The 26,832-nt window shown below is 38.2% G+C and overlaps 1 protein-coding gene across 4 annotated transcripts in view; it reads right to left on the reverse strand.

Moving 5' to 3' along the window:
- LOC114050154 (protein dispatched homolog 1) overlaps positions 1 to 26,832 on the reverse strand; it is a 234,920-nt gene that overhangs the window by 184,312 nt on the left and 23,776 nt on the right. For 3 of the 4 annotated variants that reach the window (XM_027871765.1, XM_027871764.1, XM_027871766.1), the window contains exon 2: positions 1,111 to 1,263. In XM_027871765.1, the coding sequence (XP_027727566.1) occupies positions 1,111 to 1,149 (39 nt within the window). In that variant the 5' untranslated portion in view covers positions 1,150 to 1,263. The remainder of the gene's footprint in view (positions 1 to 1,110; positions 1,264 to 26,832) is intronic. The other variant, XM_027871767.1, reaches the window with a different exon arrangement.

Genomic DNA, 26,832 nt, shown 5'->3' on the forward strand with positions numbered 1-26,832 from the left:
CTACAATTATTTCTAGTAGTTTTAACCATTATGCTATATTTTCCATCATCTTGCATTAACTTGTAATGCTTCTATAATTTTTATAAAGTCTAGTGATCTCTTTGTTGACATATGAATCAGTATACAATCTAGTGGGAGATCAGTGAAAATTGACTCTATCTCTGAACTCACCAAGAATAACAGGATCAAAGATTTGGAGCTAGAAATTCCCTTAGTGGTCTTGTAGTCCACACCTTCATTTCACAGATTGAGGAATCCAATGCTCAGTGAGATTAAATGACTTGCCCAAAGATATAAGATTATTGAGTAACAAAGCCAAGAGTTAAACTCATGTGTTCTCTTTCAACTTACAAGGCATAAGGCCTGGACCTGAAATTTCATTGATACAGGGAATTGCTGGATGAGGAAATTACCTCTATCATTGCAGGTCAACACCTTTTCTGCAAGTTAAAGTCTTAGAGCCATTAGATGTCAGGGGCAGAACTTGAACCCAGGTCTTCCTGGCTCCAAAGTCAACTCTTCATCCACTACACCACAGTGCATTTCAACTTGCAATTTAATGCAAAATTTGTTGCATTAGACTTTGTACTGTAATATATAATAGAAAAGGCGTGAATGAACATTAAAGTCACAGGAAGAGAACATTTCCTCTAGTTCTATAGTATAGATTGTTCTGGTTACAGTGAGATGCTACTCAGGATACTCTGATATCAGAAAAGAGTAATCATAGTGAATGACTGAGACTAGGTAAGAGAAGCATCAGGAAACCTTCCTTCCTTGTACTGACTCTACAAAAACCCTTTGCTCATGTAGCATAGGAGTGGCATCTGTGAATACAGATTCTATTATTCCCTTCCCCAAAGAAAAAGGCTTAAGGTACAAACACAGTTCTCTCACATGTGAAAGGAAACAAATGATCAGCATCAGAAATTAGGAAACAAAATTTTTAAACTCCTTAATGCCACCTGAGATTATAAAGGCAGAAAGAAAAAGTGTCTAAGAAGTCTTTCCAGCACCATCCTTATGATTTTTATAAACACACACTGTGTCTCTGAATTTAGGCAGAAGAGGCCCATTAAATTATCAGTATCCAACATCACAGACACAAACCTGGTTAAAACAAAGATGAAGCAATAGGCCTTCCAACATTCAGCAATACCTTTTTTTTTTCAATGTAGTATCATTGCTTGGCACTGAAGTATGTCCTGATCCAAAAGGCCCCAAATTCAACAATGACAAGATGAAGGCCACTTCTACAGGAATCTGTGAAAAAGGAAACACACCAATATGTGCTCAGTGTAACAATAAATAATTAGCAAATAAGAAGTGGTAAGTCTGAAAGCATACCAGTAATGGTACCACTTTATTGATAGCTAAATGGCATGTGAATACCTTCACACTCCATTTTCTTTAGATCCTGGGCTCAGGTTTCTAACTTAGATAGGCAATAAAAAAAAAGAAACACACACACACACACACACACACACACACACAAAATCCTTCCATTATCAGACAAAAATTTTGAATGGATACAACTGGCCTGTTAAAATTAATCATAACATTAGCTTTTTTTTTAATTGAGCATGTTAATTGTTTCCTAATACACTAAGGCTGTATTGATTCATTTGACTAAAAAGTAACAATAAGTTCCCTGGCATCCAAAAGTGTCACTGACCTTTTATTAAAATGCTGGCATTATTAACAAAATAATTAAATTACCCAGAAAAAAATAATAATAAGTAATAATAATAATAAGCACTTAGGAGATATCACAGTCTCAGAAATTACCAATTCAATGCAATTCAACAAATATTTATTAAGTGATTATTATGTAAGATCCATTAGGCTAGAAGGCTAAATAGTGTAACAAAAATTAAAAAAAAAAAATCAAAACAGTTCATACCCTTGAGGGGGTTACAATCTGGAGAAATGACATAGGTACATAATTAACTCTACTACAAGTTAAAATACACTTCAGAACATAGAAGAAGTCAAAGGGTAGTATGAGACATTTGAGGGAACTGGGATCACTTCTGGCCAAGAAGATACAGAATTCTTCATAGAGGAGATGACATCTGGGATGAGTCTCAAAAGAAAACAATTTCAAAAGGCAGAGATCTATGGGCAGTTCACTTCAGGTACACTTTTCAGGGTGTAAAAATTGCATGCCAATAAAACAAGGCAGAGCAAGATCAAGGGAAGGTGACTAATATGACTAGAATTTAAGTGTATGAGTGAAGGGGATAAGATAACAGATAAGCATATAAAGTTTATAGGCACGTAAACTTTCTGGCTTAGGGAGACAGCCTCAATATCAAGGTCTCTTTGCTACTCTTGCCCAATTACTGGTTTGGGTTTTCCTACCTTCTGCTGTCCTAGCTTTTCTCCTAGCTTTTTTTTTGTCAGGCTCTCAAGTAACATTTTCCAAATTAACTTGGCCATGGAACTCTTAGACTTGAAATATATTGATGGAACAGATAAATGTGTTTTATTGGGGTATGGTCCTTCACTTGTCATAACTGCTGATCTGGGGTACAGAACATTTGGATTGGAGTCCTCCTGATTCCTGACTGCCCTTTTTAGTAACTAAGATGTGCTCAAGGTATGTATGCAGCTTAAATTGAGCCTAGTTATTAACCTGGTAGTGGTCCCAGAGTTAACCATCTATCCAGCAAGAAAATAATGTGCCATATCCTGATATGTCATATGCTTTTAGAGAGACGGGGAAAGAATTAGAAAACTTTGTAGTTTTTTATATGAGAAAAGGGGGAAATGGTAAAGTTACAGAAAATTTCAGTCTCAGACAAGAAAATGGTATAATCATTCACCATAACCCAAACAACAGATTGATGTCTGAGAACAAATGCAACTTGGTTTTTTGTCATATTTATTTATAGCAGCATTTCTTAATTTCTGTAATTCCCAACTTTGTTCCATAAAACATTGGAGCTCTATACAGAATGATTAGAAGTTCACTGAGAAAAAATTTCACGGGAATTATCTGTGTATCAAAATTATTTCTTATATATGGTAATTTTTGTTATAAAAACAGGTTTCATATTCTCTATTTCGTTTCAAAATTTTCCCAATTGCCTTTTAGATCCAGAAGTGTTCCATACCCTAATAAAACACATTTATCTATTTCATCAATATATGTCAAACCTAACAGTTCCATGGCCAAGTTAATTTGGGAAATGCTGCTTGAGAGCCTGACTAATGAAAGGGAAAATGGAAAAAGAGGAGGGGTTGGTCAGAGTAATGTAATTAGTCATTGATGAAAACCCTGTTAATTCACTAAGGGATGGGGAGAGGAAAGGGAGAAATAAAGACTGGATAAAGATTAGTGACCCAAATACTTTCTTCCATATTAATAAAAGATTCTGCATTTAGGCCTCCTTGGACCAGAGTCAAATGGTGACATAATTGTTTTGCTCAGATTCCAGTACTTCACCAAAGGTTATCCTGACTGAATATGAAAATACCAGAAGGTTAATAATACCCTTATACCCAATAAGTGTTAACTTTACTCCACAGAGTAAGAAAGGCAGGTGTTCATAATGGCTGTAATATTTCTTATTTATGGATGATCCATAAAGAAGGGTCTATTTTTCATTTGTAAAATTTCGGTAAGATATAAACCATAAAGCTCCCAGAAGGCAAAAGTCTTCTATATTTGTTTTCCTTTGTTCAGGACCTCATGTGGTATCATATACATACAAATTCTCAATTTCTCCTTTTTTCAAGACATACAGAAACTCCTTTATATATTCTGGAAGGAAACACCAAGTAAATGAAGGATGTTTATTATGATGTGCAGTTAGTATAGGGCTAATTCATCAGTATATCTTGGACAGGCACCACAATTAGATAATGAGTTGATCCCCAAATTAAACAGGACAGTGAGATGGATTGCCTTCAGAAAATTGGAAAGATCCTTTAATAAGCCCAGAAACAAAACCTCATTTTTATATCAATATTCAAATGATGGTGTTATATGGTTATGAGTCATGGAACACTACAGTCTCCAAAGAATTAAATGAGTTTCAATCAAAGGGCAATAGAGAGGTGCATGGTCAGTGTGAGAAGACTGCGAACACATAACACATATGGAAGTATGAAAGAAAACTAGAGTAAAGGTTGTCAACAAAAAAATAAATGTATGGATGAAAAAAAAGAGCAAGCCACATAGAAAGAGAAAGCGATAACCTATAGAAAGTCTGCATGCTCTATTCATTTCTTCCCGAAGTCAAGAGAAAGCAAGAAAGGTCCCAGTATGTTGGGTAAAACTTATGGGAACACATGTACAAGAGTGGCACAGGATAAGCAAATATGAAAGAGTTATATCAGCACCTTTGGAGGGAAAATCCAAATAAATGAGATAACAGGTCCATTTGAGTATGTGAGAACATCCTAGAGTTGCCAGGTCTTCTTAGATTTCAAACACCCTGCTTTAAAATGTCTGACCTTCTTGCAAGAAATGTCAGCACCAAGACAGTGGGGCAGTGGCAAGGCAGAGACAGAGCTAAAGCAGCCAAAATAAGACTGGCACACTTCACACCTATCAAATTGGCTAATGTGAGAGAAAAGGGAAATGATAAATGTTGGAGAAGATGTGGGAAAACTGGAACACTAACGCATTATTGGTGGAGTTGTGAACTGATGCAACCATTCTGGAGAGCATTTTGGAACTGTGCCCAAAGGGCTATAAAACTGCGCATACTCTTTGATCCAGAAATACCACTATTAGGTCTGTATCCTGTGAGGGACTGTCTGATGTTGGCTACTGCGAAGTAGGGGTTGTGGCAAGATGGGGTAGGAACTGGGTATTAGGAAATAACCGGAGCTCACGCTCCTGAGGCAGGGGCTGTGCTAGGCGGAGTTGTGGTGAACTGGGATGGGGGCTGGATATGGAGAAGTAACCGGAGCTCACGCTCCCGAGGCAGTGGGCAGTACTATGTGGAGCTGTGATAAGCTGGGGAAGGAACAGAATACAAGGAAGTAGCCGGAACACGTGCTCCTGAGGCAGGGGGCTGTGCCACGTGGGAGTGGGACGGCAGAGGACGAGTTCCCTTTGCTTAATCCCCTCCCTAAGTGCAACGTCAACCCCAGACACCTCCTTCCTGTGTACTTCCTGACTTCCTGGGTCACGTACTTTCCCTTTGTGTAGCACTGACCCCAGACACCTCCTCCCGGTATCTGGGCCTGACTTCCTAGGTCACGTACTCTCCTTTGTCTATGCACTAATCCCAGAGGCCTCCTTCCTGTATCCGGTCCTAGCCTCCTGCGTCATTTCCTCTCCCTTGGTGCGCTAAACTCAGACATCCCCTTCTGGTATCTGATCCTACAATCAATGACTAGTAGGCGGGCTGAGGAGGAGGGGCTAAGTAGGTACTTAAGGAACCTTAAGTTGTTAAGGTCCCAGATCGGGAGGTGCTAGGGAAAGAAGTATATAAAAGAGTGAAAGAAGCGGAAATCAGTAGTGAGGAAGAATCAGGGAGTGAGGCAGAGGACACTGGAAACAGGGAATGGGAGAATATTCAAGAGAAAAGACAGCAAGGCCAAGCAGGAAGGCCAGAGCAAGAGAGCAGGAGCAAAAGAGAGAGCGAGCTCCCGACCACTATTGTTCCTTAAGTACCTAGTTAGCCCCTCCTCCTCAGCCCGCCTACTAGTCATTGATTGTAGGATCAGATACCAGAAGGGGATGTCTGAGTTTAGCGCACCAAGGGAGAGGAAGTGACGCAGGAGGCTAGGACCAGATACAGGAAGGAGACGTCTGGGATTAGTGCATAGACAAAGGGAGAGTACGTGACCCAGGAAGTCAGGCCCAGATACCGGGAGGAGGTGTCTGGGGTCAGTGCTACACAAAGGGAAGGTACGTGACCCAGGAAGTCAAGAAGGACACAGGAAGGAGGTGTCTGGGGTTGACGTTGCACTTAGGGAGGGGATTAAGCAAAGGGAACTCGTCCTCTGCCGTCCCACTCCCACGTGGCACAGCCCCCTGCCTCAGGAGCACGTGTTCCGGCTACTTCCTTGTATTCTGTTCCTTCCCCAGCTTATCACAGCTCCACATAGTACTGCCCACTGCCTCGGGAGCGTGAGCTCCGGTTACTTCTCCATATCCAGCCCCCATCCCAGTTCACCACAACTCCGCCTAGCACAGCCCCTGCCTCAGGAGCGTGAGCTCCGGTTACTTCCTAATACCCAGTTCCTACCCCATCTTGCCACAATCTCCACTTGGCAGTAGCCAACATCAGACAGTCCCTCACAGTATCCCAAAGAGATCATAGAAAAGAGAAAAGGACCCACATGTGCAAAAACATTTATAGCAGCTCTTTTTGTGGTGGCAAAGAATTGGAAATTGAAGGGATGCCCATCAATTGGGGAGTGGCTGAACAAGTTATGGTATATGAATGTAATGGGATACTGTTGTGCTATAAGAAATGAGCAGGCAGATTTCAGAAAAATCTGGACAGACTTACATGAACTGATGCTGAATGAAGTGAGCAGAACCAGGAGAACATTGTACACAGTAACAGCAACATTGTGCAATGATCAACTATGATAGACTTAGCTCTTCTCAACAATACAGTGATCCAAGACAATTCCAAAAGATTCATGAAGGAAAGTGTTATCCACATCCAGAGAAAGAACTATGGAGTCTGAATACAGATCAAAGCATACTATTTTCACTTTTTTTGCTTTTTCTTTCTCATAGTTTTTCTCTTTTGTTCTGATTCTTCTTTCACAAGACTAACATGTAAATATGTTACCATGATTGTACACATATAACCTGCTTGCTGTTGTGGGGAAAAGGGAGGGAAGGGAGAGAGGAAGAAAAATCTGGAACTCAAAATCCTATAAAAATGAATGTTGAAAACTATCTTTACATGTAATTGGAAAAAATAAAATGCCATTATGTGAAAAAAAATTAAGGTTGGCAGAGATGGATGGTCTTCTATTTCTAGCAGTTGTCCATGTGAGAGTTTGATAGTCTTGAGATTATCATTCTAGATCATGAGAGTTTGATGACCAGAAGCAAAACAGTGAGAGATTTAGCCAGCCTCCACGTGTCACTGAGGAATCTAAGATTAGAAGCAAAGCCCTTATATCGGGGGTTCTGAATGGTCTTTGATTAGTATCCCTTCAAGGTCCACAATCTCTCACAGAGCCATCTTCTAGTCAATCAATCAATAAACATTTCTTAAGCACCTACTCTTTGCCAGGCACTGTGCAGACAAAGTATCCCAGAGAACAATTCACCACTTACATGAAGTCTTTCCCAATTCTTCAACTGTGAGTTGACCTCCTGGTATTTCTTTGTATTTATTCTCTTTATATTCATACTTATATGTACTTCCCCATTAGAATTTAAGCAAGCTCCATGACAGCAGGGATCACTTCATTCTAGCACAGTGCCTGGCAGATTAATAAATGTTTGTTGATTGACTGGATCTATATACCAGATCCAAGGCCATAGCATCCTCTTTATTTCAACTATCATCAAACCTCTGAGAGTTTCAGCAGTGACTCCCATTATAAGAGTCAAGAAAAGGCATAAACTAGACTCAGAGGAGTACCTGGAGACCAATGATTAAGACACAGGTGGTTGTTCAGAGCAAGCAAGAAGTGCAGGACCAGGTGGCAGAGCTAATAGAAATTAGAGCAAGATAATGCAGATTACAGCAAGTCTAACCCAGACTCTGACCTCAGCTTCACTCTTAAGATTCACATGCCAATTTTTACAGATCATGATTTCTTAGCAATGATCTCTAAATTGTACATTTCTTGGACCATTCTTCTGCTTCCAATCTTTGCCATTTCCATAGCTGACCTCAACCCTGACAAAAAAACAACAACAACAACAACAAAAAATAACCCTACCTACAAAGTCTGCTCTGGAAGCAATATTCTCAGGACTCCAGTTTCCTCTCTCTTTTTTCTTCCTGGCTTGTGTTCCTAGGCCCAACTGGTTGTTCTCTCCTCCCTTTATGTTCTACTATCCCACAGTCTCTATCTAGCCTTCTCTTTGGACTTTTCTTATCTGCCTTAAACTCTTCACAATTCTTTTTAAACCCATCATGAATCCTCTTAAGTTTTTGTTTGACTTTTAAAAAGCATTTGATTCTATAGAATCAAATGCTTCATTTCAGGCTCTCCTCCAAAAAGGTATCTCCTCTGCATTTATTAAAATCACATAAGATTAATTAGTTGCAATTGAGATAACTTAGACAATCCTCTAATCAGTAACAAGCAGGGCAAGAAACTGGAAGACATGCTCATTAAAGGTATCTACCACTCTAATGAACAATCCACAAGGAAGAAGACTTCCCTGCAGATGAAGTTCTCCAGATAGTCTGTTTATGAAGATATTGTGCTAATTGCATAAAGCCTTGAAACACTGCAAAGCTTCAGTAATGAGATCCAAATTCACTCAAAGAGTTTGACCTAACCAGCCATAAAACAAAACAAAAAAGTGGATGAAGGCTGTCCAGACTTTCTACAAGGTTGGATGGAAAGCCTATTGAAGTCATACATCAGTACATATATCTTGACCAAATACTTAAGATATTTGTCCAAACAGTGAAATGAACCTAGAATTGAATCAGAACAAGAGGGTGGGCTCAATTGCATTTAGGAAATCCCATAGCATTTTCAATGGCTCCACGCTTTTTCTCAATCAAAAATATTCATCTTTTTAATACCTATATTCTTCTAGTAAGGTCATATGGCTGTGAACCATGGACTATCCCAGTCTACTCAACTCAAATACAACTATGATCCGAATGTTCCCTGTAGCTCTCAAGCCTGCTGTACCTTCTGGGCACCTGGTACAACTCTATGTTCTCTCATAAGTTGGAGGTGGGGGGAAGAGGGACAGTACAAGATGTCCACTCAAAGTACTGATGCCCTCCAAAGGTCTGAAGCCAATAGTTGGAACTGCAGTATCCCAGTAGCCCATGCAAAAACCACAGCAGCAGAAAAAGGCAATGTAGATACCCCTAGTAGCCCCCAATACCAGAGGTTATTAAAAGATGCCTGAAACCAGTGATCCTATCAAAACCACTGCAAAAGACAAAGTCAACAGAAGTACTAGGCAGTCCCTGCCTTGCAGGAAAGCTGTAACCAGCACAATCTATGATACTCAGTTAAGTCTTGTCAGAATTACAACAAAGGACATGGCCAGCTCTTAAGCGGAGTATATAGGAAGAAGTAGACAGAGAACAGTTACAGCCAAAACCCATGGTGGGTCACCAGGAGACAGACCCAAAAGCCAGGTATACTCAGGCCTAGTCCTAAATACTCAATCCAGAACTACAGCAGCAGTGGCATTCAGACTAAAGAAGGGATACGATCAAGCAAGGATAAATGATTATAAAGTACTTAAATGCTAATAAGGGAAAAGAGACAAGTATCCCATCAGAATCCCATGATTTTCTAAGAGTGAGTAAAGCCAAAGGGTGAAGAAAGCAAGAAAAGACAGAGCCTCAGAGTAGTTTCAAATTACAGATTTTAAAAGAGGGGGAGAAAAGGAAAGAAAAAACAATACACTAATGAAGAAATAAAGAAGTGGAAAGAACTCAATATTTTCCCCAAGTGTGGTGCACAAGAACATATAAACCCAGAAGAGGGATGGAGGGAAAAGGCATCTTATGAACTTCATTTTTTTCTGAACTGGGCAAAGACACAAACAAAAAAGTCTGGTGTAGAAATACATTTAAAACCTACAGGTAAACAGGGAAAGAAAGAGAAAGTGAGGCTTAAGAGGGAAAGACTACTCACAAACTAAACAAACTTTAACTTCAGAGGATACATCACATTGGGAAGGAATCAAAAGGAGGCAAAAAGCCTGAGAACCAGAGAGACATCTTGCTAGACTAAGTGACTAGAGGTGGAAGAATATCAGACTGCTTTGATGACAGATTTCTGGGGTTGATCATATTACTTTTCTTACACTTCCTTCTGTGCAGAGGGGGAGAGGGGAGCAAAAAACAGTGAAAAAGTAAAAGAAGATGTGATAAAAAGAAATAAGCGATTAACCATCTTAACTATGAATGTGGATGGGGGTAGGCAGCAGAATGGATTAGAAAGTAGAATTCAAAGATATATTGTTTACAACAAACACATTTGAAAGATAAATTGCTTCATTCTTTGTGTTGGTATTCCCAAAAGCTAGCCCAGAACCTGATGCATAGTAGACACTTAATAAATGCTTGTTGAATTATTAAAATATACAGATTTAAAATGAGAAGTCAGAGTATTATTACTCATCAAGCAATTAAAAAAGAGAAAGAGTAGCATCAACATTTCAGACAAGGTAACAATAAAAACAGGGATAAATGACCAGATCTGTGATTTTATTAATAAATTAACAAATAAAAGATTAATAAATCTTGGTGGAGCCAAGATGGTGGAGTGAAAGCAGTGACTTGCTTGAGCTCTCCCCCAAAACCCTCCAAATACCTTTAAAAAATGGTTCTAAACAAATTCTAGAGCAGCAGAACACACAAAAAGACAGAGTGAAACAAATTTCCAGCCCAAGACAACCTGGATGGTTGATTGGAAAGGTCTATGGTGCCGGGATGGGAGAGGAATGCAGTTCAGTGTGGGCAAGCAGGCAAAGACCAGGCCTCAGCGAACTTGGAGCAGGCCTCAGAGGACTGAATCACAGGCAGCTGTGGTGGTTTCCAGACTTCTTAATCCACAAACACCAAAGACAACTTAGAAGGTCAGTAGGAAAGGTCTGTGACCACGGTGAGAGAAAAGCTCGGTCCCAGCTCCAGTCCCAGCACAGCTCCGGGGTAGTGGCTGCTTCTGTAGGTCTGGGCCCACATTCTGAGGAAGAAATCCAGTGGCTGATCAGAGGGAGATTGCAGGGATCTCTTTGTTGGTGCTGAGGCAGGATTCTCTTCCTTTGCTCGTGCTCAGATCTGGGTCACAGTTCTGGGTGGCAGTCCTGGGGTGAGGAGGAGCACTGGTATGGTGCAGCTTGTAGTGCTGGTAGAGAGGGAATCCTCCTCATAGTTCCAAGACAAAAGACAGTGCCTGTGTCACTCACAGAGCAGAGTACAGGCCAGGAAAGAAGTAAACATCTCACCCCTGATCCTACTACCTTGGAAGAACTGAAATTTACAGTTCCCTAGAAGTATCTCTGAAAACAGCTGTACAAAACCCCCGAAGCTTGGGACAGTACATTTGCGACACTGGAAGCAGACCCCTACCTTAATAAAGAGTTTAAAACTCAACTAATTGGCTGGGAACATGAACAAACTGCTCAAAAAAAGTCAGACCATAGAATCTTTCTTTGGTGACAAAGAAGATCAAAACATACAACCAGAAGAAGTCAACAAAGTCAAAGCTCCTATATCCAAAGCCTTTCCAAATGTCCCATGATGTTTCTTGTTGCCTTTGGACACACAAAACTATCTCAACTCCTCTCCTTAAGGAGAACATGTGAGTCATATATCCATTTTGCTGAAATTTCCTTATTTTAGTTTTATTCATACTAAGAATGTGAAGACTGATAAAAATTTAGTGTTTTCAATAGTATGCTTCAACACTGCAACAAAAATTTAACCTTAGAGTACAAATGACTAAGTGGAACTTTATTGACTGTCTAAAAATTGCTTAATTCTTAGTACTCTGTATTCACCTTTTCTAAGACTATCCCACATTACTTCAAAAGTGAAAGGAGGCTCACACAGGGCTAAGAGGCATTTTGTATTTTTCTTTGCTTCATGGGTTACCATCCAAAGAAGCCTATCGGTAATGAACTACTATGTGTTTTTAGCTAGACTGGTTTTTGGAAAGCAGACTCAGTCTATTGCTAAGAATGCACTAAATGTCTTTCCATGTTAGAAAAATTTTCCAGAGCTTATACTCAGCTAGAATTGCCTTCAAGTACACAGTCACTCCCTCGCCATGAAGAAGCATTGGAGGAGTATAGTCTACAAAAAAGTCAAAATTGCAGGACTCTCAAAGATAAATGAAGGAATCTATGGTATCTATGAACAGGCTACAGCACATTACCAATGCTGAGTTGTACATAAACAGTGTAAAAGATACCATCAAAGAGATATAAAATGGGACAAGGAGATGAGCTTATATTTACACTGGTACCAAATGATATCAAAAGGCCTTGAAAATAGCCCCCAGCAAGTGGGTTGATACACTGCAGAAGATTTATGGGATAAAATGGAGAAAAGTAGCACAGTTTGAGAAAGCACAGGTGGATTGCAAGGTACAACATTAGAGTGTATACCCTCTCGGTAAGGTCACAGATCTTCTAAAGCATAATTACTTAGGGTTCTGGATGAGAGTTAAGAGTCCTTTTTCACTCTGACCTGGTCAAACCACATTGTAGGAATCAACAGATCATGTCATGTAAGCAACAGTTGAAGAAATTAGAGATAAATCAGAGAATGTCCAGAGGAGAGCAACCAGGGTGGTAAAAATACTTGAGTCTATGTCATATAAGCATTGGCTGAAGAACTAGGGATATTTAGCCAGAAATAAGAAATGATTTGGAGGTATATGATGGCTGTCTTCAAGTATCTACAAGGCTGTCATGTAGAGCACAGATTAGACTTGTTCTGTTTTGCCCCAGAAGGCAGAACCAAGAGCAATGGGAAGAAGTTACAAGGTGGCAAATTTAAGCTTGATGTCAGGAAAAACTTTCTAACAATTAGTTTTTCAGAAGTGGTGGGCACCTCCTCCTTGGAGATCTTCAAGAAGAAGCTTAACAACTTGTTAGTTATGTTATGAGGAAAGATGTCATTTAGGTATGGGATGCACAAATGGCTTCTGCAGTCTTCTAACTCTCAAATTCCATGATTCTGGGAAATGTTAATGAAAAGATTTTCAGGATCATAGGATCATGGATCTAGACCTGGAAGTGGCTTTGGAGGCCATCTAGTTCAATTTCCTCATTTTTACAGTTGACAAAACTGATGGCCAAGAAGGTTAAGTGACTTGCCCAGGATCATACAGGTAGTGTGACAGGTGGAATTTGAACCTGACTCCAGCGTCAGCTTCTCTCCCACTGCACCACATTGCCTCCCTTGACTCTATATTCAACATTCTTTCCACTGCTATCTTAAATATATAATGCATGTCACAAGGAAAAAGGTGAAAATTTCTCTTACTTATTCCCAGACGGAAAAACTAGGTGTAATGGACAGAAGATGAAGAGAGATTGTGGATCAATATAAGAAAAACTTCTTAGCAATTAGAGCTATCTAAAAGGGGAGCAGGTTACTCTTCATTGGAAACCTTCAAGAGTAGCTGAAGAATCATATGTCAAGGGATCCCTATTGTGGTATGGGCTAGGCAGAATGACTTCCAAGGTCTCTTGCAACTCAAGATTCTATGATTCTGGAACACTTCCTACCCTAGAAGTCTGAGATGTCTTTACTTAAACTTTTCAAATACCAAATACCAAATGTTTATATTTTAAACAAACACACTTCTAACCCCTTGTCTGAGGATATGTGTTAATTCACACTCATGTTTTGTGCAAGAGGTATAGTTATATATGATCCCTACTACCCTTCTTCAATTGTACAACTAAAATATTCATTCTCCCATTCTATAACAATATATTTGAAGAGAAAGTGTATAAAGAACCAACAAAACAAAGAGCCACATCATCTTCAATATCACAACTACCCATATTTTTCCTTTCTCAGAAATTTAAATCATTGCTGAAATCACTACATTTCTTCCAAGTCCTTTCTTGTCATATCAAATTTAATTTCCCAATCCCTATTTAAAAGTTCTAAAATTCAAGGGATCACTAGGTGGCACAGTGGTTACAGCACCGGCCCTGAAGTCAGGAGGACCTGAGTTCAAATCCGGCCTCAGACCAAACACTTGACACGGACTAGCTGTGTGACCCTGGGCAAGTCACTTAACCCCAATTGCCTAAAAAAAAAAAAGAAAGAAAAGAAAAAAAAGTTCTAAAATTCAAACCTCATTACAACAAATAAAACTCTATAAAAAGATTTTAAGCCCCAGCTACAGACCAACTTCAAGCAGTAGTAAATAAAGATTCCAGTACCACAAAAGAATTCTGCTTGTCTCTTGGTGTTTGTTGTAATAAGATTAACCATGTATTTTTGGGGAAAAAAAATTCAGATTTCATTTCCATTTCCTTCCTTTCCAAACACCTTACTCAGCTTAAATCTTGCTTATTCCTTCTCATCTGTGCCATTCTTGTTCCTTCATAGTCCAACTCTCTACTAATCTTTTCTACTATATCCTCTGAGATTCTTGTTCCACTATGGGAAAGTTTCCCTATACACGCAAATTTTTATCTTCTTAATTGAAATCTGAGGTTTTAAACACAAATACACACTTGTATAGTCTCCCTCACCTAAAACACTGAAAAAATAAATGACTTGTCCAACATCACACAGTCAGCATTTGTCAGTGGTAGGACTCAAACCTAGGTTTTGATCAAATCCTCATGTTGAGGTTATATCTCTATCTATAGGAGAGCAACTTGATTAAACCTGTATTGTAAGAAAATTAATCTGATGGTAGTATACAACACAAATTGGAGGGGAAGTGAAAGGACTCAGAGGAGGAATGTGTGAAGGAAAAAGACAGTGATGAGAGAAGTAGGATGAGAACTAGGAATGGCAGTTGTAAATAACCACAGTGGATAGAGTGGTGAAACTAGTCAAGAAGATTCAGGTTCAAGTCAAATCCAGCCTCAGGTGATTCCTAGCTGTGTGGCCCTGGGCAAATCATTTAACCACTCTCTGACCCAGTTTCCCCATCTGTAAAATGAGAATAATAATAGGACCTCACTCCCAGGGTTGTTGTGAGAATCAAATATCTGTAAAGTGCTTTGCAAACCTCAAAGGGATATGTAATTATTATTATTTCATAAACCAAAGAAAAAAAGATCTAAAAGAAGAAAACAATTAATAGTATGAAATGCTACCAAGAAATCAAAGAGACTAATGCCTGGGGGAAAAAAAGGCTCTTGTAGTTGGTAACTTAGGACACTGGAGAGAGCAGTTTCAGCAGAGCAATAGAAGAGAGAGAAAGCAAATAGCAAGTATCTGAGGAACGAATGGATGAGGAAGAAGTGAGAACAATCACAGCAAACTACTCTCGGGAAGTTTGGCAGTGAAACAGAAGAAAGAGAGGATAACAGATTGAGAGGCGAACAGATCTACAAAAGGGAAGTAGAAGAACTGAGGGGAGGGGGAAAGGTTCAAAAGAAAGTGGTGGCAATAGATGGAGCAAGGGTCCACCTATTGGGACTGAAGACACCAGGAAAAGTGTCAGCCTTGGACAGAAGGATCACTTCTCTTTCTGAGAGAGAAGAAAAGAGATCAGTGAAACCGAGAAATGTTGAGGTAGAGAAGTTTGGGGAACTCTCACGCCAGAGCTGATAATCTCCCAAGCAAGGGTAGTAGACATAAAATAATATGGTAGGCATACTGACGGCCTCTAAGGTCCCTTCCAACTCTATCCTATGATCCTACCAAGGATGGTTCTCACCAAATTCTCAAAGTTGGTACAATCCAGTCTTTGGAGAGAACCATCAGAAGAAACACCAGTGCTGAACAACACAAAACAGACACCATACATCTGATGCAAAGGCAGTGCTTATATACTATGTGTTTTGCCTGAGAAAACAAAGAATGGAACTAGGGATAAATTGTAATAGTCAATATATAATGAAAGCACTACAGGTTCCCAAGCCCCCAAGATGCATTAGTCTCATCATATATCATCCACACAACTTTGGCAAATTCTTCTTTCAAACATTAAGTAATTAAAGTTATAATTCTACTAGGATTGGCCTATTTGCCCTCTATTCCAAAAGCAAATAGATCAAGAAACAATTCCAAACAGAATACTGAAGTCTCACTCTCACAGATGCTCAATTACTCACACATATCTGAAAAATGGCCAAATACCAGGCACACAACTTGATTTTTAACAATTTAATGGCCTGTTAGCAGTAACACATGGAATCCAGCTAACTCTGTTGCTGATGGGGAAAAAAAGGATCCCCATAAAAAGTACTCTGGAAATTTTTGCATTGAAACTCATTTTTTAGAAGGCAGCCAAAAAAAAGAAGAAGAAAGAAAAGAAAAGGCATACACATATACATGTGCACTTACACATTTCTTTTCACTGTAATGACAAAAAATAAAAAATTCAATTTGCAAAGAGCCTTTTGAAACAGCTGCTTGATTTCATGGCCAAGTTATTTGGTTTGTAAGACTTGATATTCAAGCCAAGGATAAACACCAAATCACATGACCCACTTGTGGAAAAGGCATGGAAAAATCTCTGTGTTTGGAGTTTATGTTGGCTGTGCAAATGAATGTACTTAGTCATTACTCAACATCACCACTTACAAAGAAAGCAATTGTTTCCTTCAACTGCACATCATCTCTTTCAGTCTAACTGAAAACAAATTTGCCAAAGTAGTGAATCTAACACTGCCTACTAGAAAAACAATAAACTTTACTGCACACAACATTAAACTCAACCCAATTTTTAAAATGTAGGCTAAGTATCTTTTCACTTAAAATGTTATTTTTAACAATGTTTATTGAATTTAGAGAGCATAGGAAAACATATCCATCCCCTGTGGATAAGAATAGCACAGAGCTATTTGGAATAAATAAAAAAATAATAAACTGAACTCAGGAATTTTTTTTAAATTTTGGCTGAACTCTAAAATCCATTACCAATACAAGGAGGATAAAAGTAAAATGAAGCAGGTATCTTTACAGTAATACAGATAGGATTTGGATGAATAATACATACAAAAAAATCCAAGTCCACTTCCCAGACTGATAATAAATTAACAAGCATTTACTAAATTCCTACTATGTGCTAGGCATTATGATAGACACTGGGGCTACAAAAACAAAAATGTCATAGCCTCTGCCCTCAAGGAGCTTACATTCTAAGGGATTTATAGAAAAGCACACAATTAAACAGACTCTGAAACACAGAGAACTTCAATTACATCTGATTAGAAGAGGCATTGCTATCATTCTCTAAAAGGTCACTGAGCTCAATTCTTCTCTAGAATGCATTATTAAAAGGGATGGTATGTACATACATCTAGAAAAGCAAGTGATCCAAAAAAAGTGGAAAAAGAAAATATTTCAAAAGAAGAACTGCAAACTATAATGAACATTTGAAAACATGGTCCAAATCACTAGCAGTAAGAAAAACTCTAATTAAAACATCTAAAGTTTCACTTCATACCCTACAAACTGGTAAAGATGACCAAAATTAAAGCAGTCAGTGTTGGAGGGGCTAGGGGATAACGGGCACACTTCTATACTGTTCATAGAGCTATAAGTGATTCAACCATTCTATACTTAAATTCGGAATTATTCAAGAAAAGTGACCAAACCCTCTTAGCCAATAATTCAACTACTGGGCACATACCTCAAGGAAATAAAAAACTCAAAGGTACAATATATATATACATATATATATATATATAAATACTCATAACAGCATCTTTGCAAACTGGAAACAAACTAGGGATCCATCAATTAGGGAATGGCTGAAAAAAAAAACATAGTATATTAATATAATGGAATATTAATGTGTAGTAAGAAATGAAAACTATAAGGACTTCAGAGAAACATGGGATTCATCATGTGAGATAATAATACAGAGCAAAAGAAATAAGCAGAAGCAAAAGAATAATATGAACTGTAACTACAACTGGAAAAGTTCACTAAAAGGAAGGTGAGCTCTAAGTAGGTTTAAAAACCAAAGACTGTCCCAGAAAACAGATAATGAAATATGCCTCCCCCTTTATGGAATTACTGCCACAGAATATACTGTCAGACATGTTAACCGTATCAGATGTTTTTACTTAAAGTGTTTTTCTTTGTCATAAAAGAGGCTTCAGTGCAGAGAGTGGCTGGGTTCAAAAGACAATGATGTAAGGACAAGAAAAATCAATAAATCATTTTTTAAAAAGAAACAGTTATCACAAAGAAAAAGTATTTTTTAAAATAAAAAATAGCTCATAGCAAACAAGCTTATTTTATTTTTTTCTGACAAGTTTATTAAACTGGTAAATAGAGTGCTCTAGATATAGTTTATGTAGATTTTAGGCAAAATATTTGACAGTGTTAATCTTAGGAAAACAATTGAGAGATATGAACTGGATGAAAGCACAATTAGGTGGATTTGGAAATGGCTGAATGGCTGCATCCAAGGAACACGCAATAGGACAAATGTCAATTTGGAAGATTTTTGGTGGAATATTCCAGGGATCCATGCTTAGCCCTATTCAATTTAACACTTTTACCAGTAATTCAGAAAATGGTATAGATGACATAAATATCAAATCTACAGATGACACAAAGCTAGAAGATATATCTCATATGTTGCATGGTAGAGTCAAGACTCAAAGATCTCAATAGATTTTAATTGGCACAAACTAAGATGAAAATTAATAGATAAACATAAAGTCTAAGGTTAGATTTTTTTTTAAATCAGCATGAAAAATGCAAGATGAGGGAAGAATGATTCCAGTGCCTATCACCCCCAGGATCAAATACAAAGTCCTTTATTTGGCATTTAAAGCTGTTTATACCTTGATCCCTTCCTACCTACCTAATTTTCCTTTGCCTTCTTCCCCCACCTGCACAATCTAATTACGTGGGCCTACTTGCAATCCCTCAAAACACTCCATCTTCCATGTAGGTTTGCACTGTCTATTCCCTATGCCTAGAATGTTCTGTTCCCTTACCTCTAGGTCTTAGCTTCCATCAAGCCTCAGTTCAAATCCCACCTTCTACAGGAAGTCTTTCCTGGTCCTTCTCTCAGATACGAAAGCTTTTCACATTACATTTACTTACTCTGTATACAATTTATATGTACCTACTTACTTATATGTTGTCTCCCTAATTCTGGTCTCTGAATGGAGCTGTAGGCTCATGTCTTACTTCTGATGCACAAACTGTGGCAGCTAGTGTATAGAGAGCTCTGGGCCTGGAGTCAGGAAGATCTGAGTTCAAATCCAACCTCAGACACTTGCTAGTTGTCCTGGGCAAATCGATTAACTTCTGTTTCCCTCAGTTTCTTCAACTGTAAAATGGGGATAATTGTAGACCTCTAACCTCACACGGTGGTTATAAGAATCAATGACATATTTGTAAAGTGTTTAGCATAATGCCTGGCACATAGTAGGTGCTATCTAAATGCTTATTGCCTTCTCTCTCCCCTCCTTCACATTAATAGTATATATTCTTTGAGGTCAGAGACTGCTTCTTGCCTTCTTTTGTATCCCTAAGGCTCAGCACAATGCCCAGCGCATAGTATTGCTTATTGCTTGTTGAATGACAGCAAACATCTGAAAAAAAAACTGGGTGTTTTAATGGACCACAAACTCAATGAGTCAATAATATATAGCAAACAAATAAGTAAAAACTATCTTTAGTTTCATCAAGAGAGGCGAAAAGCCCAAGACTAGGGAAATTGTAAGCCCACTGTCCTGGTAACACTACATCAAGGATTTGAAAGAATGTGTCCAATACGGTGCTGAAGAAGAACAGAGGACAACTACCAGCAGATTGAGTACTAATGAAGTAGCTGGTCCAAAGCCAAAAGGAAGTTCAGCTGTGGGTACATCTGGTGATGAAATGAAAATCTGTTGCTGTAAAGATCAATATTGCATAGGAACCTGGAATATAAGATCTATGAACTAAGGTAAACTGGATGTGGTCAAACAGGAGATGGAGAAATTAAACATCAATATCTTGGGTGTCAGTGATCTGAAATGGATGGAAATAAATCAATTTAATTCAGGTAGTCATTTAACAAATTTATTTATTTTTAGTTTTCAACATTTACTTCCACAAGATTTTGAGTTCCAAATTTTCACCCCATCTCGCCCCTTCCCCCACCCCAAGATGGCATGCATTCTGAATACCCCTTCCCCTAGTCTGCCTTCCCTTCTATTTCTTCCCCCCTTCTCTTATCCCCTTCCCCTTCTATTTTCCTGTAGGGCAGGATAGATTTCTGTAACCCATTTCCTGTATTCCTTCTTTCCCGGTTGCATGTGAGAACATTTTTTTTAAACATGTGTTTTTAAAACTTAGGGTTCCAAATTTTCTCCCTTCCTCCCTCCCCACCCACCCTCATTGAAAAGGCAAGCAACTCAATATAGGCTATACATGTGCAGTTATGCAAAACACTTCCATAGTAGACATGCTGTGAAAACTAACTCTATTTCCCTTAAACCTATCCCGCCACCCCCATTTATTCTATTCTTTCTTTTGACCCTGTCCCTCCTCAGAAGTATTTGCTTCTGATTACCCCCTTTCCTAATCTGCCCTCTATCATCCCCCTCCTCTCTCCTTTTTTCGATCCCCCTACTCTCTTGTCCCCTTCCCCTCCTATTTTCCTGTAGGGTAAGACAGATTTCCATACTCAATTGAGTGTGTATGTTATTCCCTCCTTAAGTCAAATTCTATGAGAATAAGATTCACTCATTCCCTCTCACCTTCCCCCATTTCCCCTCCACTGTAAGAGACTTTTCTGTTTTTTTGTGAGATAATTTACCCCGTTCTACCTCTCCCTTTCTCTTTCTCCTAGTATAATCCTCTCTCACCCCTTAATTTTATTCTCCAGATATGACCCCTTCATCTTCAACTCACCCTGTGCCCTCTATCTATCTATATACATACATATAATTTTTTCCCTCCAACTATCCTAATACTGACAAAGGTCTTATGAGTTACATATATCATCTTTCCATGCAGGAATGTAAACAGTTCAACCTTAATAAGTCTCTTATGATTTCTCTTTCCTGTTTACCTCTTCATGTTCCACTTGAGTCTTGTACTGGAAAGTCAAATTTTCTATTGAGCTCTGCTCTTTTCATCAAGAATGCTTGAAAGTCCTCTATTTCACTGAATGACCATTTTTTTCCCCTGAAGAATTATACTCAGTTTTGCTTGGTAGGTGATTATTGGTTGTAATCCTATCTCTTTTGCCCTCCGGAATATTATATTCCATGCCCTGCAGTCCCTTAATGTAGAAGCAGCTAAATCTTGTATTATCCTGATTGTGTTTCCACAATACTTGAATTGTTTCTTTCTGGCTGCTTAAAATATTTTCTCCTTAACCTGGGAACTCCGGAATTTGGCAACAATATTCCTAGGAGTTTTCCTTTGGGGATCTCTTTCAAGAGGAGATTGGTGGATTCTTTCAATTTCTATTTTGCCCTCTGGTTCTAAAATATCAGGACAGTTTTCCTTGATCATTTCTTGAAAGATGATGTCTAGGCTCTTTTTTTGATCATGGCTTTCAGATAGTCCAATAATTTTTAAATTCTCTCTCCTGGATCTATTTTCCAAGTCAGCTGTTTTTCCAATGAGATATTTCACATTGTTTTCTAATTTTTCATTCTTTTGGATTTGTTTTACAGTGTCTTGATTTCTCATAAAGTCATTAGCTTCCAATTGCTCTATTCTAATTTTTAAGGAAGTATTTTCTTCAGTAACCTTTTGGACTTCCTTTTTCATTTGTCCAATTTTGCTTTTTAGGGCATTCTTCTCCTCCTTGGCTTTTTGGACCTCTTTTGCCATTTAGGTTAAGCTATTTTTTTAAGGTGTTATTTTCTTCAGTATTTTTTTGGGTCTCCTTTAGCAAGCTGTTAACTTGCTTTTCATGATTTTCTTGCATCACTGTCATTTCTCTTCCCAGTTTTTCCTCTACTTCACTGCTTCTCAAAATCCCTTTTGAGCTCTTCCAAGGCCTGGGACTGATCCATATTTTTCTTGGAGGCTTTGGCTGTAGGAGCTTTGACTTTGTTTTCTTCTTCTGGCCGTATGTTTTGATCTTCTTTGTCACCAAAGTAAGATAATATAGTTTGACTCTTTTTGCACTGCTTGCTCATGATCCCAGCCAATTATTTGAGTTTTAAACTCTTTGTTAAGGTAAGAGTCTGCTTCCAATGTGAAGAATGTACTGTCCCAAGGTTTGGAGATTTGTACAGCTGTTTTCAGAGATTCTTGTAGGGACCTGAAAATTTTCAGTTCTTCCAAGATGCTATGATAAGGGGCAAGGTGTTTCCTCTCCACTGCCACAATAAACTCCACCATGCCAGCGCTCCTCCTCACCCCAGGACCACCCCTCAGAACTGTGACCCAGATCCAAGAACAGGCAAAGCAAGAGATTCCTGCTTCAGCACTGTCAAAGAGATCCTTGCAATCCCCCTCTGATCAGCCACTGGATTCCCCCTCAGTCTGTGGGCCTGAAGCTCAGGAGGCAGCCACTGCCCTGGGGGCGGCTGAGACCTAGCTTCTTCTCTCATTGCAGTCACAGACTTTTCCCACTGACCTTCTAAGTTGTCATTGGCGTTCGTGGGTTGAGAAGTCTGGAAACTGCCACAGTTGCCTGCAATTCAGTCCTCTGAGGCCTGCTCCAGGGTCACTGCAGCCTGCACGCCCACACCAAACTGTGCCCCATCTCCCCTCCTAGCATGATATACCTTTCCAATCAGCCATCCAGGTTGTCTTGGGCTGAAAATTTGTTTTATTCTGTTTTTTTGTGGGTTCTGCTGCTTTAGAATTTATTTAGAGCCATTTTTTATAGATATTTGGAGCTCAGGTAGTCATTATATACTACTGTGGGCAAAAATCCCTCAGAAGATGGATTACCCTCATAGTCAATAAAAGGGTGAAAAAAAGCAGTATGGAGTATAATCTCAAAAAGGACAGAATGTTAACTGTTTGAATCCAAAGCAAACCATTCAACATCACAATAATACAAGCCTATACACTAACCACTGCTGCTGAAGAGGCCAAAGTTCATCAATTCTATGAAAACCTACAACATCTTCTAGAAATAAGACTTAAAAAAGATGTCATGCTTATCATAGGGGATTGGAATGCTAAAGTAGGAAACAAAATGAAGCAGTTCAGAGACTAATAGAGTTTTTGAAGATAACTTTTTAGTCATAGATAACATTCTTTTTCAACAACCCAAAAGGCAACTATACACATGAACATAACCAGATGCTCAATACAGAAATCAAATTGATTATGTAATTTGCAGCCAAAGGTGGAGAAGCTCTATACAGTCAATTAAAACAAGACCTGGAGCTGACTGTGGGTCAGATCATAAGCTTCTTATTGCAAAATTCAGACTTAAATTGAAGAAAGTAGAGAAAACCATCAGACCATATAGGTATGATCTAAATAATATCCCTTATAAATATGAAGTGGAGGTGATGAATAGAATTAAGGGATTAGATCTGGTAGATAGAGAGCCTGAAGAACTATGAAATAAAGGTTCACAATATTGTACAAAATGCAACAACAAAAAACATCCCACCAAAAAAAAGAAGAGCAAGAAAGTAAAATGGCTGCTGATGAGGCTTTACAAATAGCTGCGGAAAGAAGGAAAGAGAAAGGGAAAAGAGAAAGGGAAAAGAGAAAGGGAAAGATATACCCAATTGAATGCAAAATTCCAGAGAATAGCAAAGAGAGATAAGAAGGTTTTCTTAAATGAACAATAGAAAAAAATAGAAGAAAACAATATAATGGGAAAGAAAAGATCTCTTCAAGAAAATTAGAGATATCAAGGGAATGTTTCACCAAAAACATGGGCATCATAAAAGACAAAAATGGTAGGGACTTAACAAAAGTAGAGGAGGTTAAGAAGACAGGGCAACAATATACAGACCTATATAAGGAAGATCTTAACATCACTAATATCGATGATGGTGTAGTTACTGACCTAGAGCCAGACATCCTAGAGAATGAAGTCAAGGGGTCCTTAGGAAGCATTGCTAATATTAAGGACAAGTGAAGGTGATGGAATTCCAGCTGAGCTATTTTATATCCTAAAAGATGATGCTGTTAAAGTGCTGTATGCCCACTCAGTACACCCAAAAATTTGGAAAACTCAACAGTGGCCACTGGATTGGAAAAGATCAGCTACATTCCAATCCTAAAGAAGGGCAATGCAAAGGAATGTTCAGATTACTGAACAACTGCACTCATTTCATATGCTAGCAAGGTTATACTTAAGATTCAGCAAGCTAGGCTTCAGCAATGTGTGAACTAAGAATTACCAGGAAAGCAGGATGGACAGCAAGGAGATCAAACAGTCAATACTTAAAAAATTAACTAATAGACTATTCACTGGAAGGCCAAATACTGAAGCTGAAGCTTAAAGTACTTTAGTCATAATGGGAAGACAGGGCGCATTGGAAAAGACCCTGAAGATGGGAAAGATTAAAAGGCAAAAGGAGAAGGCTACAGCAGACGATGAGACAGACAGTGTCATGGAAGCAACAGACATGAGCTTGGCCAGACTTCGGGAGATAGTGGAGGATAGAAGGTCCATGGGGTCACGAAGAGTCAGACATGACTGAACAACTGAACAACATTTCGAAAAGAAATTAACATGTTCTCTTTGGGCTCAGAAGGCAGAACCAGGAGCTTTGGGTGGAAGCTTCAGAGACACAAATTTAGGCTTGATGCAAGAAAAACCCCCCCAACAATTAGAGTTTTACAAATTGGAAGGGGTTACCTCCGGAGCTAGTGGATTCATTGGCTTTCTCTTCACTGGATGCCTTCAAGAAAAGGCTGATACATTGTAGAGAAAATTCTTGTTCATTTAAAGGTTGGACTAAATGGAATCTAAGCTCACTTCCAATCCTGAAATGGGACATTTTTATATATTAAGGTCTTAGAGTTGTGCCATTAGGGAATCCCAATACAAATAGGTCTTGTCATGACAGCAATTTCAGCTTTATGTTACAAATCTTGTAAGAGCTTTGAGCTTTACAACACAATATCCCATGCTCAGAACAAGTGATTTCTTGGCTCATTCTTGAACTAAAGTTCAAGGGTAAACAAATACTAAAAGATCCCAAAAATGGAATTAAAATATTTTGCTTTCTTCATGGTGAGATCTAACCATTTATTCAACAAGTTCTTTCTTAAGCATCCACAATGAGCAAGGTATCACACAATCATATAAATCTCCAACTTGGGAGAGAAGATGAGGTAAAATTCAAGAAAACCATGTTTTCTTGTTGTAAGTACAATTCATCTACTTCCCATGACAGTCTCTAATGGAATGTTCTTAGCATCATCATACCTCTGGACATGCTAGGCCTTCAAGGTCCAAAGAAATCACAAATGTTGTCTCCAAAATAAACTTCTAATTCCCCCTCTTTTTTTTTTTACAAGCATGTAATAATAACATGAACAAGATAAAATGTAACTTTAAAACATAACATGTTACAGACAACTTGGCAAAGTTGAGAAGCTGAGGTTCCTGCATAGGGAAAGAATATTTAGACAAGTAGATATAGGTCACTCAATTTGGGTCACTAGGCTAAGAATGGGAAAGAAAATGTCTCTTGTTTATTTTTTACTTATTACTCAAGTAATTCAATGTGTATTTTTTTTATCTGAAATAGCATCACTTCAATACAGTATTCTGTTATATTTATCTTCTGTCCTTTTTCCTCCCAAAAGAGTATATTTTTAAAGTTTCCAAATAAGACAGATTGTTTAGACTAAGTGAATGTTTCAACAGTTATTGCTTTTCCCAAAAGTAAACACAAACGTGTTTGGGGCCTCACAAGTAGGATAAAGTCCAATTTTAAGGGGTTTTTTTTTTCCTCTACTGAACCATAATGCCAAGAATATAAAATGCTACAGCCAAATTAAGATACCCAAGCTACTGCTTTACTACAGATCTACTTCCTTTTTTAAAGGCAATGAAAAAGATAAAGGTAATTATATCATGCATTAAAATAATTTATCCTAGATAATTTTTAAAATAACACACTTTATCAAAACAGAAAATTGTTGAAATAAATATCTGTTATTATTTTTTGTGACAAGTAAGTGTATTCTTATATGGATTTTGACATGCCACAGGTCAAATCATGTCTCTTCAACACTTATGTTGGGTCATAACCTGAAAGGCATACTGTTATAAGACATTCCACTTAATCTAACTGTACAATTGTGAAGGATAAAATTAACTATCAGTTAACAACTTCTGGTCTAGTCATAACAAATTTTAAATCTTGGGAAGATTTTCTCCTACTCTCCCTCATTTTCCCAAATTCTTTCACCTGCATATTCTGAAAATGAGAATTAATATTCGCACTGACTTAGCAAGCCATAAAGAAAGTTAAATCTGCTCCTAGTTAAGAATAAGAAAAAAGAGAGGGGGAAATTACATTATTTATATCCAAGTTAATATAAATATTATAGCTATTCACTTTCATTAGGGCAGATAATTAAGAGTAGATTACCATACCAAGTTCTAAGTACACATACTAGGCCAAGTTGGCAAGTAGAGTAAAATGCCCTTTAACCAAGGGGGGTGGGGGGAAGCTATAATAGAGGTAAAACTTATGACACCATGTTTTTCAATAGACCAGCAAGTAAGTACTAACACTTAATAGGAAAACATGTCTTACTATGGAAATGGAAAATCCTACAGTACTTACGCACAGAACCTAAAAGAGTAAGTAAATGCCAAATAGAAAAATTTTATAAGTGGAAACTCTTAGAAACAGCTTTATTATTAAATGCAAAACAGAAGGTATAAATCTGGTCTACCAAGACATTTCAGAACAATGTAACACCTTGTATATCAGAAACAGAAATAAAAGATCAAATATCTTCAACAAACAAAAGTTTCTACTTTAGAGGATCAATTCAAATTCAAATTTCAAAGTTTCTACTTTAGAGGATCAATTCCTGAACTTAGTTGTCAAGCCTAATATTGATTTTTTTTAAAATATCAACTGATCTTAATCCATCCCACCCCAGGGAAGTGATT

This window comes from Vombatus ursinus, unplaced genomic scaffold (genome assembly GCF_900497805.2).
Source record: "Vombatus ursinus unplaced genomic scaffold, bare-nosed wombat genome assembly UNPS02014798.1, whole genome shotgun sequence".
Taxonomy (NCBI): domain Eukaryota; kingdom Metazoa; phylum Chordata; class Mammalia; order Diprotodontia; family Vombatidae; genus Vombatus; species Vombatus ursinus.